This window comes from Clytia hemisphaerica, unplaced genomic scaffold, assembly GCF_902728285.1.
Source record: "Clytia hemisphaerica strain Z4C2 unplaced genomic scaffold, Clytia hemisphaerica genome assembly, whole genome shotgun sequence".
NCBI lineage: Eukaryota > Metazoa > Cnidaria > Hydrozoa > Leptothecata > Clytiidae > Clytia > Clytia hemisphaerica.
In genome coordinates this window covers 1,302,732-1,317,354 of record NW_027104433.1, presented here as the reverse complement: position 1 = coordinate 1,317,354, position 14,623 = coordinate 1,302,732, and the positions used below count along the sequence as shown (strand labels likewise).

The window sequence follows — 14,623 nt, the reverse complement described above, 5'->3', positions numbered from 1 at the left end:
ATAATCCTCTGAAAAGAAACTTAGTAAAGCAGGCAGATGTGTAGAATAATAAAATTGGTATTCATGATATGCAACATTCCAATGTCTTCCATGGACCCAACAGCTGATTGGCTGTAAGTGACGTACTGACTGATTTTACGGCACTTACAACCAATCAGCTATTGGGTCCGTGATGTAATCTCAGAAGACATTGCAATGGTGCATATCATGAATACATCTAAAAAGACCATACCAGGTCGTGCAAGGCAATAGAGGTGCATCATTTTGCCAGGTAATTTCTTCCAGTATTTGAAATGGAATTTCGGTGCACCTCGTGTTTGTGGTGGACACTTCTTACAAGCTGAAACAAAAAAAAATTAAGTCCAATAAAAATTCAAGCATATTACATTTTATTGATAATTAAAAAGTTTTATACTGAGGTTCATATAGGTTCATATGGTTAAGCCCCTGGCTTGTTTACTTGAAATTTTTGGCAATTTTTATGAAAAGGGAAAAGGTTAAGCTGTTGATTTCGCTAAAATCCTACATTCTTTTTAGTTATGAAAGTTAAAGAAAATCAAAGAAAATCATGCTATAAACAAACCTCCACGCCCATCTTCATTGTAATAATTTTTTTTGCACAACAAACAATCAGTGCCATTGTTTTCGAAACCAGGATTACAACCAGGACATCGGATGAGAGGTCCATCTGCGGGCAATTTTACAGCTCCTTTTAATGTTTCATCACATGTTTTGGGGTCATTCCATTCATACTTTTTCCTTGTCTGATGAAAAAAAGAGAATTATGTAAAAACTAACAGTAATTCCTGGTGTGCTTAAAATATTTGAGAAAAAAAACAGTCTTCCCAAAAAGAAACACAAATAGACAACCGCAATACCTAATCGATACAAGTACACAATCAAGTCATATTTTAACAAAAATCTTCATGAGGAGGAATAGTTTAAAGTCAGTCATGCTGTCGTAACAACACTGACGTGGTCGTTAGCCTAAGGGTAGGTATAATGCACAGTTTTTGCCCAACAGTCTGTTCCTTGAAAGAATCCTGTATTATAGCACACATGCGTAATGTCGTTCTCTTTTTTCAATCATATGTAGTTAATCTTTGTGATAATCAAAGAGGAATGAATTCGTGGGGGTGGACAAACTAACCGAGATGAGCTGGAGTTTTTACAAGATGCTTAAGGGCTCTGACCATAGTCAGAAAATTGATTTTAGTATCTGAACATAAAAGTTATGTTTTAGATTCTTTAACACTTTTAACAAAGAATTGTCTTTATAAATTGCTTTTTAGTCAAACCCCTTAAGAGTAATTAAGAACTTAATTGCAAAAATGACGTTATGAACTTTAAAAAGACGTTAATAATATGTTGCATCACCTTCTTTTATAAAAAGTGCTAAGTTTTAATGGGTAATTAACCTTTTTGTTTCGAACTTTTTTCAAACTGCCCGCAAAGAATTGAACTATTTTAAATTTTGCGGAAAATTTTTCTAAAAAGATGTGTCAAAAGTTATAACTTTTTTTTCAAGCGAAATCCAGATGAAAAATTGATGAAAAACCACTATTTTGAAGATTTCGAGACAAAGAAGCATTTACAAAAATTTTCTGCAAAAGTTTTTATTGTTCGGTAAAAGATACACCATTTACTGCGAAAATTTTTTCAAAATGTTTTTTCTTCGCAGAAACTAAGCTCTTCAAAGCAGAAATACTCTTCCTCGCAAAAGTCTTCATTTTCTTCTTCATCAAAATTTTTCAATGCAATTTTTGAATTTTCAGATTCAGGAATAGTTTGTCTAACAGAAAATGTATAGCATGCCATAGTTTTGTTGGTTACATCAGTCAGAAAACACATTTTAAACACGGCAATTATGAAAAATTCACTATGGTCAGAGCCCTTAACTGATTGGTTATTTTTAAACAATAGGGATGACGCGTTCTTTAGAAAAAGTAATAAAATCGTTTGTCTCAACATTTAATGACCAACAGAGTTATCAAAGAACTTGTAAAAACTCCAGCTTGTCTCAACTAACCGGGTTGGGGCTGTAGACGGCAAAATTAGTTTTTCTTTGTGAAATTTGTCATTCTTTTTATCTATTTTTAGTAAATGTAGGATTCTTTAGATGGATTAACCCCCTCCAAAGACAAACGATTCATTGCTTACCTTATCACTTTTACAATTATCCCAGAATTGATGGTAGTCACCCTTAGTACATGGTTTACGCTCAATACATTTATCAGAACCAGGTGCTGAAGAAATCAATTATATTAAACAGTGATCAAAACAGGGTTTTTCGTCTTGGATGGAAAATGGATTTTACACGGAAAAGTATATTCTCGAAATTTTGGTGAACTTGGACATCCTAATATACTTCAATGAGGCGGAAATCCGTCTAAGACGGAAGAACTTTTAACACTGATTAAAAGAAATTTAAAAGAAATTTAAAAGCCCTCATCTTCTGCTGTGTATCTTTACTATTGCATAGATTCGTGGTACATCTACTCTCTACTATATAATAAGATCATGCTAATTAAGACGAGTTGAAAAGACTAAAAAATCAATCACATAATAATTTCAGAACAATATTGAGTTTGTTTGTATCAAAACAAATACTTACGAGAATATTGACTTTTAGGACATAATTGACATACTGATGATCCTGCAGTTGAGAATGTGTTTGCTGGGCATGTCTCACAGCTAAAGAAAACAAAACAATAATTGCAAAGGAAAATGGAGAAAGTAAACTGAAAGAAGGTCAATCTCAGAATCAACCAAACATTATGAGCTCCATGGATTGGCATTTCTAATAGTTTTTTAAGCACAAAGCCATTTTAATTAAGTAAGAAAGAGAGAGGCATAAGTACCATTTTGGAATCTTTGGTACAAACCTGGCCAGGAATTGACCTTGCCTACTTTAGTCAAATGCTCTAACTTTGCACTACAGTCACTTTTAAACAATAGTTTAATTGTGATTATGACTAAGTTGAAAATATTTTCCTTTGGAAAGATTTAAATAAAACTTACACAGATGCCCCTTTTGTGCTCCTCGTGCCTGCATCACATTTATCACATTGCTGAGAATATGCATACCCTAAATTTATGTGAAAAATTGTTTTTCACTTAGAGTAAAACCTCTATCAAAAGAATCAGATAATGAGATCTGATGCAATTTTTTCAAAAGAACAGTTAAATGAAAACAATGAGACTCAAAGAGGCCAAAACAAAATCAATTCAAAACCTAAAAAAATGAGCACCGGAAAACCCAATTTTTAACTAAATTAAGTCAAAAACAACTCAATTTTGTCCTAAAAATAAGAACATTAAAACAACAATGAGGTTCAAAGAGCCAAAATAAATAAGAACAGTGAAGTCACAATAAAATCTCTTTCATTACCTCTGACCACAATATCTTTCATCAAAACTGCATTATCTGACTGACTATCGTAATCTTCCCCACTTTTAGTTTCAATGTAAGACTTGAAATGCGATGCCACAAAGTATAGGGTGTTTTGTCCCTTCTTCAACGTGAGCTGCAAATGTGAAGAGTAAACAAAGGTCAACAATCAATCTCATATATTGTAAGTAAAAAGTATAATCCTCATTAATTATAGAAAGGTCCTGGCTGCACATTAGACATGACTTTTCTTGAATTTGGAAGTGGAACTTTTTGACCAGTTTTTACAGGTATTGAATGCGCTCCAAATCACTTACAGAAACTCAAAATCTGTAGTTACCATAAAAAAAACTTACAGTATGCCTTGTCCATTTCTCTGTGGGTGTATAGTAGCTTTCTGATGAATCTTCTGGTGTTATTTCTTCATTGCTGTACGGGTTTGCACAACCACCAGCCTCTGACTGAATAAATAAACAAGTAAATGTAAAAGCAATTTTAAAAGTTATCTTCCATCATAAACAAAGCAAATAGTACACTACTCCGAGAAACTCGGAGTAGTGTACTATTTACTTTGTTTATGATGAAAGATAACTTTTAAAATTTAAATTGGCTCTGATTTCATTGAGCACTCTGCAGCATCAATCACAAACAAATCTAAATGTAAAAGCAAGAATACAAGACCAGAAGCTAACTTTTAAATTTCAAAGACATCAATTTTGAAGGGCTCAGCTTGAAGGTATTATATTTTTCACAATAAATAGTGTCAACATTAAGAAGAAGAATCAATATTATCCCTACTTACCCAGACATGAAATAAAGTGTTATCACTTGAACTCTTCACGGTAAATGAAATGTTCCCTTTTTTTAACAACTAAAATGGTAAAAAGAAAATCATTGTAAGGAAAATAATCTCAAACAACATTCTGAATCTGAAACAAATTGTTTAAAATAAGTAACAATATCAAAAAAGATAAAAAAGATATTTTGAATGTGGCGAAAACTGACAAAACATTTAATAATAATTTATTTACAACCACCCATACTGGGTAAGGTTGGACATAGAGTCATGACTCTCGCCCATGAGGCCTATTCACTTCAGAGAGTTACGACTCTATGTCGAGCTATCAAAAAAGAAAAGAAAAAAACTTCAAAATTATTTTTTCTTGCTTAAGGCAAGAGTAAAATATTGGTTTAATGAAACATTTTTAAACTCCATAGCTTGGTCAAGTAACGATTTCGTTGGCCGACCTCTTTTAGTGTAGTGATCGTTATTGAAAGTTAGTAATTTGACAGTTCGTGTTACTGGCATACGAATGATATGACTAACGTAATGATGTTGCTGAGATTTTATAAAGAAGCTAACATCAGATGTTCCACATATATTATGAAGTTGATTGTTGTTAATTGCATATCGATAGTCATTAGCATCCGGATTCACAAATGAATCTGAATCCACCACGAATCATTCGACGGAGGAGTTTTCGATACACAACATCCAAACGGTCAAATTGTTTTTGGGTCAAATTCCAGTTCCAGTTCCATTTACTTGGCTTTAATCTGCTTTAATACAAAATCACTGGAAATAGGGCTGAATCAATTCATAACAAATCCTCCCTACCTCAGTTTCGAATTTTAAGACTGATCGACAAGATGATCCATTTGACATCAAGTAGTCTCCTTTTAAATTCCATCCAGAACTAGAAAGTGAACAGCAAGGAAAGTGAAGGGAGAGTTTTATCAAAGCCTGAATTCTAGAAAATGTCTCACAGTAGCAAAACATAACGATACATAAAACGTATGGACGCTTACAAGTTAAAAGATTTACGGATTTACGTGACTTACTAGTAACATGGGTCCTCTTTGCCAGATTTATGAGTTTTTTCAAATGAATTGATATCTGAGAAACCTCGAGATTTGAACCCTTGCGGAAGTTCATCCCAACTTGAGAATCGTTTACCATCACCAACAGAGAAATATCCATCTTGGCATTGTTCACACTTTTGAGTATTGATGTCCAAGAACTCACCAGCTTGACAAGTTGTTGCTAAATATTCAATAAAGAATAAGTAATTCCAATGATAAAAAAAAATGGTTGAATTATCTAATACAATGAATAGGCAAGTGGTGACGAGAAAAGATTTATTAATAATACTAAAAAACAGTTATCTCATTTTCTTTTTCCCTAAGCTTTATCTGCCGACCTGTGTAGACAAAAATTGTCAAAAATCAGAAGAAAAATTTATAAAGATTTTTAAGTCTTCTGAAATTTTCATTTTCATTGTCATGAAAAATCCTACTTTCTTCAGTCTTTTCAAATTAGAATCTAAAACTCTACAGTAATAACATGGACTTAATATATATTTCAATTGCTTAAAAATTTAGAAACACACTATTGCCAGTAACATAGACTTACAGCATTTGACACCTTTAACAGGTTTTGCTGGTTGATCTATTAGACATTCAGTGGAAGGGATTTGAACTCTCCATACGTTATCATTCTTATCACATGGTGTGTAGACATATTGCATCTGGTCCTAAAGTTTTATGAAAAGCAACAAAATAGATTAGATTAACATTTTTCCATGACTTAGTAGTGGGAGGTGTACGGGGTTTGCGATTTCCGAAATATCAAATAATTTTGCCAAAATTTCTGAAATTCTGTAAAAAATATTTTCATCAAATTTGATTTTTCATGTACGAATTCAAAAAAGGGGGATAAAAACTTTATATTACCGAAACTTTGAAGCAAAATTTCATGGATTTCCGAGACCGAAACAATTTCAGAATTCCAAAATACCGAAGGAATTTTGCCCGATTTCCGAAATTCCGTACGCCCCCCACTTATATAGTAATGATAGATATTGATGATTATATGCCTTTACATTGATAATGGAAATTCAAAATTTCTCTTAATATTAAGTCCAACAAAATGTAAGGAAACATTTACCATTCTACATATTGTTGTTGACCCATTCTGTTGTCCATGAGTGAATGTTGACAATAAAAAGATCAGACAGCAAGATAAGATTGAAAAGTTCATTTTTTTGTTCTTTTAGTTTCAATCTATGAAAAACAATTATTATTATTTAGAAGTAAACCAAGCTATTCTGAGGTTGCTAATTTGAACGAGATTGTTGAACATGCACAAATGACAAGTTTCTTTTAAAAGAAAAAAAAACTAAGAAAATGAAAGAGGGTAATGCTAATATCTAAAAGATATACTCAATGCTAAAAAATTGGATATCAAGAAAAATTCTGAGAGTGCTAAATATTTTTGATATCTTATTTTTCTCGTCAAATATTTGCTTAATAATTAAAAATGTATATACAACAATGCAAGAGTACAAAACACTAACATTAAATATAAGAAAATGGTACAAAAATGCAAACCCTCTATGAAATTAAGCATGCCTCCGTCTTTGTCTTTTTCTTTTATGCCCAACATTTCATTATCATACCCAGGCTCAATGATTATGTTCAAACATAAAAGTTTTCTATTCTGGGCTATTTAAGAATAATAGAATCTTTTAGCTTTTTTCGAGCATGACATAATTACTGTTTTCAATTACAAAAGATGTTTGAGCCTAGATATTTATTTGAAGTAAACATTTAATTTAGGGGATGAATAATGAAAATGTTCTCATGTAATTTTGGAATTACTATTCATCAAGTTCATCTATTCTTTTGCTCATAAAGTTTTTCTCCAAGTGTTCTTATCTCTTGATGGCTCTCGCATACCCTTATCCAACTTTTTGGAAATTGATCACTCCCCCGATAAGCCCCTACCATAGCCATACACATTGTTCCAATAGTATCAGTATCGCCACCAAGAGAAATAGTGTAATACAAAGTGTTCTCTATTGGCTCATTTAAGGTGCGTAAGAAACAATAAACTGCCGCAGTTACAGCTTGTGCTGCAGTGATGTCTCTACCTATGAGCTTTATAACATGTTCTATGTCATCTATTTTACCATTTTCATAATGCTCTGTAAGCAATTCCTCAATAACTCTTAGTTGTTTAGTGAAAGAAAATGATTCAGATCTGGTCCATTCACTTAAAATTTCTTCTTCACTGAAATCCTCATAATCATCTTCAGCCAAAAATTCTTCTTTTGTCAATTTCAGTTTATCATTATTTTCAATATCCTCAATTTTTCTCATTTCTTCAATCAATTCATGAACAAACTTTCTCCAACAAATTAACTCTGTATTCAAAGCTTTATATACAGCTAAACATTGTAGAATAGCTCCATTGTATCCATTTCTGTGAGCATGTGTGAGGGTAGCTGAGCCTCTAGCATTCTCAACACACTCTTCAATAGATTTTGAAAACAAAGCTACAGACGCAACTCTCATTGCACCACCATTTCCATAAGATCCTTTGCCTTCGAACTGATTGATAGATGGTTTATAAACATTCTCAATATTGATTCCATTTCTTGCCCACAAAGAGAAGATTTCTCTAACAGCTCCACCATAGCCATCACGAACACCCCCAGCACAACCTCTTCGTTCATCAAAAAAGGACTTTGTGAATCTATCTGCCATATCAACAGGGTCAAACTTACCACAATGTATTAATGAATAGCTGACTGATTTAGACATAGCTGTATCATCAGTGAATCGCTTACTCCCTTCTCTCTTACTTTCAAGTTTCAGAGGATTAATCAAATTTGTAATTCTTTGCATGGATATTCCTCCTGTAAAGGAATTGCTTTCAAATGGTGCACCAAGACAATCACCGATTAGAGCGCCAACTAAACAACCCTTGAATTGGTCAACACATGGTTTGTAATTACTTTTAGCCATAATTACTTAGAACTTCTAAAGTAATTGTGTTTGTGAGAAATTTTATTCGCCATAAGTTTTGGATGTCTGGTGGAAGGGAAATAATGAAAAAATCAGAGCCCTAAAATTTGGGGGATTTTATTTTTGAAAAATACTCACTGACAAAAATATAAAATTTTGAAAATTTGAAGAAGGTGCTAAAAAACTCAAAAAGTGCAATATTTGCATCAATTATTCAAGCAATTGGGACCAATTTTGGAAAAAACTGTCAACTGTTTTTGTACAGAAAATTGCCTAGCTTTAGGAACAAAAATAATACCCATGAGATCTAGGAGCAGGCTTGATAAAAATGAAGCCAAAAGTTTTCTTTTTATTTCAATTTTTCTAGGCTGACAACAAAAACAAGGTCCTTGCTACACAAGAAAAAAATTTAAAGTTTTTAAAAATCATCACAAGTATTGTTTCAACCACGGGAATAAAAAAATACAAATTTCTAACCATTGTATGAGCCTGGAATGGTTTATAGCATCTGTAAATTCCTTTCATAGTGACTGGATTTACAAGAATAAAATCAATATCAAGTCATAAATTAAACATAAAATAAAATAAATTTGAAGCTTCTGTTGTCACTATTGCAAATAGAAACTTAAAGCCAGATTGACATTATGTTTTCTGAAGTCTGAATCGCTGCTTCAAAAACACTAAACTTGTATAAAGATTGCAGTTATTCAACCAATCATCAAAACAAAAGATAGCGCGTGACAAAACTTAATTGTTCAATTAAACACTGTAATGTCTTCACTTTAACATTTTAATGACCAGAAAGTTTAAATATACAATTTTTTGACTGCAAAGTGTCAAATAAGAATTGGAATGAATTGTCTGCGTTTTTTAATCGAGCTGTGGAATGTTTTTGCAGAATAAGCAAACAGACTCATGAATAGATGGCTTTAAATCAAATTTTTAGAAACAAAGATAAGAAAAGCTGGAAATAACTTTGCCACACGTTAACCTACACTGTAGTTTGGTTTCAAATCTTTTTTTTGCTGAAGCCATCTGAAAATGAGCCTGAGAAATGATCGAAATGATAGCTGTCAGAGCAAGGTCTACCATTTTAGCGCGGTCCAAGGAATCAGCCAAAAACACTCACAGAATGCACGCAGAACTTCTGAGAGCTCCCGTGTGGGTGAAAAACTTTAATCTGTCAATCATTTTCTCAAGCGAAGAGACGTGAAGGGATTCTAGCTTTACGATAATACCGCAGGATCATGAGTGGATAGTATTCAATTATCATTATCCCTTTATTTTCATTTATGAACTTTTACAATAACAGAGAAAAAAAACCAAAGTTGTATTTTTTACTGCTCTATTCACATACACTGTACTGAATTTGAAAGATCTTCTACTGTATATATGTGGCGTCTTTTTACAAACTTAAAAAAATGATTTTTGACCCGCTTTGCCGGGACATTAGGATTAAGTGCTTGCATGTAGCATACGGTCAGCTGCTATAACTTGGGACTATCTGACAAAACATGGGACACCATTTCACCAAACCTCCAAAGTCATTCAGCGTAATAACTTGGTCTAATGTCGACATCCCTCCTCTATTTCCAACACTTTTTTTATCAGCTGAAATTTATAGAAAGGTCAAAGCTATTTTAGTTTAGGCGGCAATCACAAATATTTTAATTTCGCATCCTCGTAGGGTCTAAAAAGTGGGTCGGTTGGTCGTAAAAATTTTTGGGTTTCCATTTTTCCATCCATTTTTGGAGTGCATTCTTGGAGGAAACTGCCAGCCAGCCAGCAGCCAAAAGCAACCGCGTATAATGGGTGGTTTAAAATTATGACCTTTGAACACTGTGACCCACCCCCAAAATGGCGCATGTAATGATAAACTAGATTCGGCTAATGCTTCAGATGCATCCGGCCACGCGGGACGCGCGTAGCATAGGGTTAGGGATTTGCACCAGGTGGCGCAGCCACCCTGGTGCACATCCCTAATGTTATGTTTATATCCACAGCTACGGCTACCATCTTTGTTTAGCATTTGAGATTTCGTGCGTATTTACACGAATCATATTTACTTCTAGCAAGACTACCATGAAGCCAAGATGGCGTCTAGCTGACTCAATTTACTTCTCAACCTACCTGGTTTAAATCCACTTATTCTGTTACAATCCGTCCACAAAGAGACACAACAACTGGCGACGAAGATAGTCAACAGATCATAGAACACTATTTCAACAATATTTGAGTGAATCAAGACTCAAATGGCAGCACAACTCCAGATTTCTATGGTCCAAAACTTCGACCCACGAGGAGATCCACAAACACTCAGCCAAAGATGGGAAAGATGGCAGAAATCATTTACATATTTTATCACTGCATCTGGTATAGGAAACGATGCCAGAAAGAAGGCCCTCTTACTACATACAATGGGCACTGAAACACAAGAACTTTTTGAAACTCTACCAGATACTGGACAAACATACGATGAAGCAGTCGAAGCACTTACGACATACTTCATACCGCAGAAAAACGTTACATTCGAGAGATCAGTTTTCAACAATGCAAACCAACAAACCCATGAGACAACTGAACAGTACGTATCAAGACTTTGCAAACTTGCTCAAAATTGCGATTATGGAAATTCTTTAAATGACCACATCCGAGACAGAGTAGTATCTGGCTGCAAGGGCAGCAAGTACAGAGAAAAATTGCTTGCCGAAAAAAACTTAACCCTTGAAAAAGTTATCGAAATCGGTCAATCCATGGAAGCAGCCAAATCCCAGTCGAAAAGGATTGAACAATCAAACAACAAAGATCCACCTGACCACGTCAACACTTTAGACCAGCAGAACAACCGAAATTTCCGTGGAAGAGGAAGATGGAACATCAGTTTCCCAAGAGGAGGAAGTGGACCTAGAAATCGATCACAGGCACCACACCCATCAACCAGAGGAACCAACAGCCATCGTATCATGTGCGGAAGGTGTAGAGCAATGGGCCACAAAGGTGAGGAATGTCGTAGATCCAAAAATTCGAAATGCAACAAATGCGGCAAAACTGGACACTTTCAACGCATGTGTCTGTCCAACCGTCAACAACCGATCAATAGACGAGACATAAATCAACTAGAGGAACAACCACCAGAAGATAACCGACGAGGATCTTGAAAACAGGTTTGAAGATAAAATTATTTTAAAAATCGGCGGACATGAACTACCACTGTACTCCATAGACATTCTGAACACCAAAGTATCTGTACTTATCAACTCAGGCTCATCATCATAGATGAAACTACATATAATTCGCTCGATTCAAAACTGCAACTCACCAATTCATCTTCGCGTACCTTCCCGTACCAGTCAACACACCAAATTCCAACGCTAGGAACCTTCTCAACCGTTATCAGAGCAGACGGACAAGATCAGCATGCAGAGTTCATCGTAGTTCAAGGTAACTCTGGCTCAATCCTTGGCAGATCAACCGCCATTAGTTTAGACATCCTTCGAATTGGCAGACCATCAGAACCAGAGCTCGTAAGATCATTATCAAGCAAAGAGTACAAAGAAAACATTATGAAAAACCATTCAAAACTGTTCGAAGGAGTTGGTAAACTTCAAAACTTTAAACTACAACTTCACATTGATCCAAACGTCACACCAGTGCAGCAGCCAATCAGACGCATACCGTCTCACTCAAGAGAGAAAATTGAAAATGAACTTGAGAGACTTATTAAATTAGACATCATTAAACCTGTCGATGGTCCTACCACATGGCTTAACCCAGTCGTTGCTGGTAGTCGAAAAAACGGTAAAATCAGACTTTGCGTGGACATGAGAAAAGCCAATGAAGCAATTATCAGGGAGCGTCACGTCATACCAAAACTAGAAGACATCACCGCAGAACTTCATGACGCAACTCACTTCTCCAAGATCGACCTCATAGACGGTTACCACCAAATCGAATTAGACGAATCATCAAGGAACATCACTACGTTCGCTACCCACAAAGGACTGTTCCGATACAAGAGACTCTTTTACGGTGTTAATTTTGGATTTGAAGCTTTCCAGAAACAGATTGAAATTGTATTATCTGGATTGGAGGGAGTAAAGAACATCTCCGACGACATAGTAATTTGGGGTAGAACACAAGAGGAACATGACGAACGGTTATATGCTTTACTAGACTGCCTTCTCAAGAACGGACTCCGAGTAAACCCAGAGAAGTGCATTTTCGATGTGCCATCTATCGACTTCGATGGACATATCATCTCAGCAGATGGTATAAGACTTGATCCAACCAAGAAAGATGCTATTGATGCTATTAAACAACCCAAAAACGTTTCAGAAGTAAGATCGCTTATGGGACTTACGAACTATTGTTTAAAATTTATCCCCAGTTACTCTACACTCACAGAACCAATCAGACGTCTCACCAAGAAAAATGCAAAGTTTGAATGGGGTCCAGAACAGTCAGAAGCATTTAAACTCTTAAAACAAAAACTTATAGAGTCACCAACCTTAGCATTCTACAACCCGCTAGCTGAAACCAAAGTCGTCACTGATGCCAGTCCATTCGGACTAGGAGCCGTCCTTCTTCAAAAGCAACCGAACGGAGATTTCTAACCAGTATCCTACGGTTCCAGATCACTGTCAGACGTTGAATCCAGATACAGCCAAACGGAAAGAGAAGCCCTTGCCGTAATGTGGGCTTACCGTAGAAACCGATCACAAACCGCTATTGTCACTACTAACATCCAAGGCAAAATGTCCAACACCACGTATTCAGAGATGGCTACTCAGACTCCAAGCATACCACTACACAATGTCGTACAGTGGGGCTTTCGCATGTCTTTACACGTACGCGAACCTTGCGTGTCAGAGACTCGCAAGCGGCTTCTTTCACTATTGAAAACCTATTTATTGGCGACTCGTAGCCTCGAATTAATAGGGAAACTCAAGCTATTTAAAACAGGTCAAAAGCCTATTATAATTTGCGAGCTATTATGTAGTGCAAAAAGAAAACAATAGTCTGCGTGTGAGTGTCGCAAGCCTTCTTATGTGCGAGTGCGAATTTCTAGTTGTTTCATTTAATTTCATTAAATTTTCTATATTCAATTCTTTTAATAGCAACAACATTTGTTTCCGTTGTTTCCTTACTACATTTCGAAATTTTAGACTGAAAGAAAAGTAAAAATGAATTAAAAAGGAGAAAAGAAAAAAGTTTACTTTCTTTCATTTGATTTCAAGCCTTTTAGTTCCATCCTAAGCACAATACATTTTTATAAAACGATTTAAGCAACTGTTAAGCGTCCAACAATAGGAGCAAGTTGTATTAAAAAACAAATGTATTATGTGCGAGTGCTCCTATTGTTGGACGCTTAACAGTTGCTTAAAACTAAAAGCAGCAGCCAAAACAACCACATGTAATTTTTTGTAACTTTGAACACTGTGACCTCCGACCCCAAAATGGCGCATGTATATAATGATAAACAAAGTCAGTGTAGCTGGAACCTCGATATTCCAGGATTAGAAAAAGCTATACCTGTTATCTTTTTTCTTTAAAGAATGAACAAGCCATCAACATCGATAAACTACACACATTCCCTCAAAAACTTTTAAAATTATCTGCCATTATGACTCTCTTGAAGCCGTTCCGAAATTAACCAATCGGGTTAGGTATCGGAATTCCTATGGGAGTTCTTTTCCAAGATTTGTAAAATAGCTAAGTCAGCAAAAAAACTTTTCCCGGGGGTTTGAGGAATAAACAGAACTGTTATCATTTGTTTTTTATTTAACCGTATATTTAAATTTGCGCTCAAAAATACTTTAATAAATAAGTTAATAATATTCAAATATACTATTTGTATCTCTCAGAAAATAAACACTTACAGAACGACATAGTTTATCATTTAGACTATCCCCGTGTTTGAACCATTCTATCGTGGGCCCAAAATAGGGGGGAAACTAAGTAGCACCCTCAGTGCAAGATTGCTGCCTCATCTTTATTCTCCCGCACGAAAACGAGCTAGTCATTATTTTCTCGCGCGCTCAAGGGGAAAAGGAAAGTGATCGATATTCTTTGAAGAAAAAACGTCAGAAACAAACCCAAAGACCAAAGCAAAAGATGTATTTTTTTGTTGAGAATCGATCCTGTGAAGATGAAAAAATTTCTGCTATGCGTTTTTTTCGGAACGCTGAAAAACTCTAATTTCGATCTTCCTTAAGGTAAAGAGGTTGCAAGATTTGGGCTAGCGAGGCAAAAATCGCTAAAAAACTGCACTGGTAAAATCGTAATCCTCAAAAATCGAAGTTCCAGCTTCACTAAGTGAAAGTCAAAATGCTGTGAATGCGCTAGAAATCACTCGCAAAAAATCGGCAATAATAAAATTTTTGAACGAAGGAAAGTTCATTGACAGAAAAAGTCCGACAAATT

The 14,623-nt window shown here is 35.1% G+C and overlaps 3 protein-coding genes across 3 annotated transcripts in view; 1 reads left to right on the top strand and 2 right to left on the bottom strand.

Moving 5' to 3' along the window:
* LOC136820713 (endosome/lysosome-associated apoptosis and autophagy regulator family member 2-like) overlaps nt 1-6,451 on the bottom strand; it is a 28,782-nt gene extending 22,331 nt beyond the window's left edge. Inside the window, exons 1-12 of the mRNA XM_067076930.1 lie at nt 6,339-6,451; nt 5,805-5,925; nt 5,234-5,435; nt 5,010-5,088; nt 4,194-4,262; nt 3,748-3,852; nt 3,392-3,527; nt 3,022-3,088; nt 2,615-2,694; nt 2,161-2,246; nt 584-764; nt 233-340 (exon numbers count right to left, since the gene is read on the bottom strand). Of these exons, the coding sequence (XP_066933031.1) occupies nt 233-340; nt 584-764; nt 2,161-2,246; nt 2,615-2,694; nt 3,022-3,088; nt 3,392-3,527; nt 3,748-3,852; nt 4,194-4,262; nt 5,010-5,088; nt 5,234-5,435; nt 5,805-5,925; nt 6,339-6,431 (1,327 nt within the window). The 5' untranslated portion in view covers nt 6,432-6,451. The remainder of the gene's footprint in view (nt 1-232; nt 341-583; nt 765-2,160; nt 2,247-2,614; nt 2,695-3,021; nt 3,089-3,391; nt 3,528-3,747; nt 3,853-4,193; nt 4,263-5,009; nt 5,089-5,233; nt 5,436-5,804; nt 5,926-6,338) is intronic.
* A 612-nt stretch (nt 6,452-7,063) lies between these two features.
* LOC136820642 (ADP-ribosylhydrolase ARH3-like) lies at nt 7,064-8,200 on the bottom strand. The gene has a single exon (XM_067076837.1). The coding sequence runs from the start codon at nt 8,198-8,200 to the stop codon at nt 7,064-7,066; it is 1,137 nt and encodes a 378-aa protein (XP_066932938.1).
* Nucleotides 8,201-10,452: 2,252 nt separating this feature from the next.
* On the top strand, nt 10,453-11,358 carry LOC136820641 (uncharacterized). The gene has a single exon (XM_067076836.1). It carries the CDS (start codon nt 10,453-10,455, stop codon nt 11,356-11,358), a length of 906 nt encoding a protein of 301 aa, XP_066932937.1.
* Nucleotides 11,359-14,623: the final 3,265 nt, after the last annotated feature.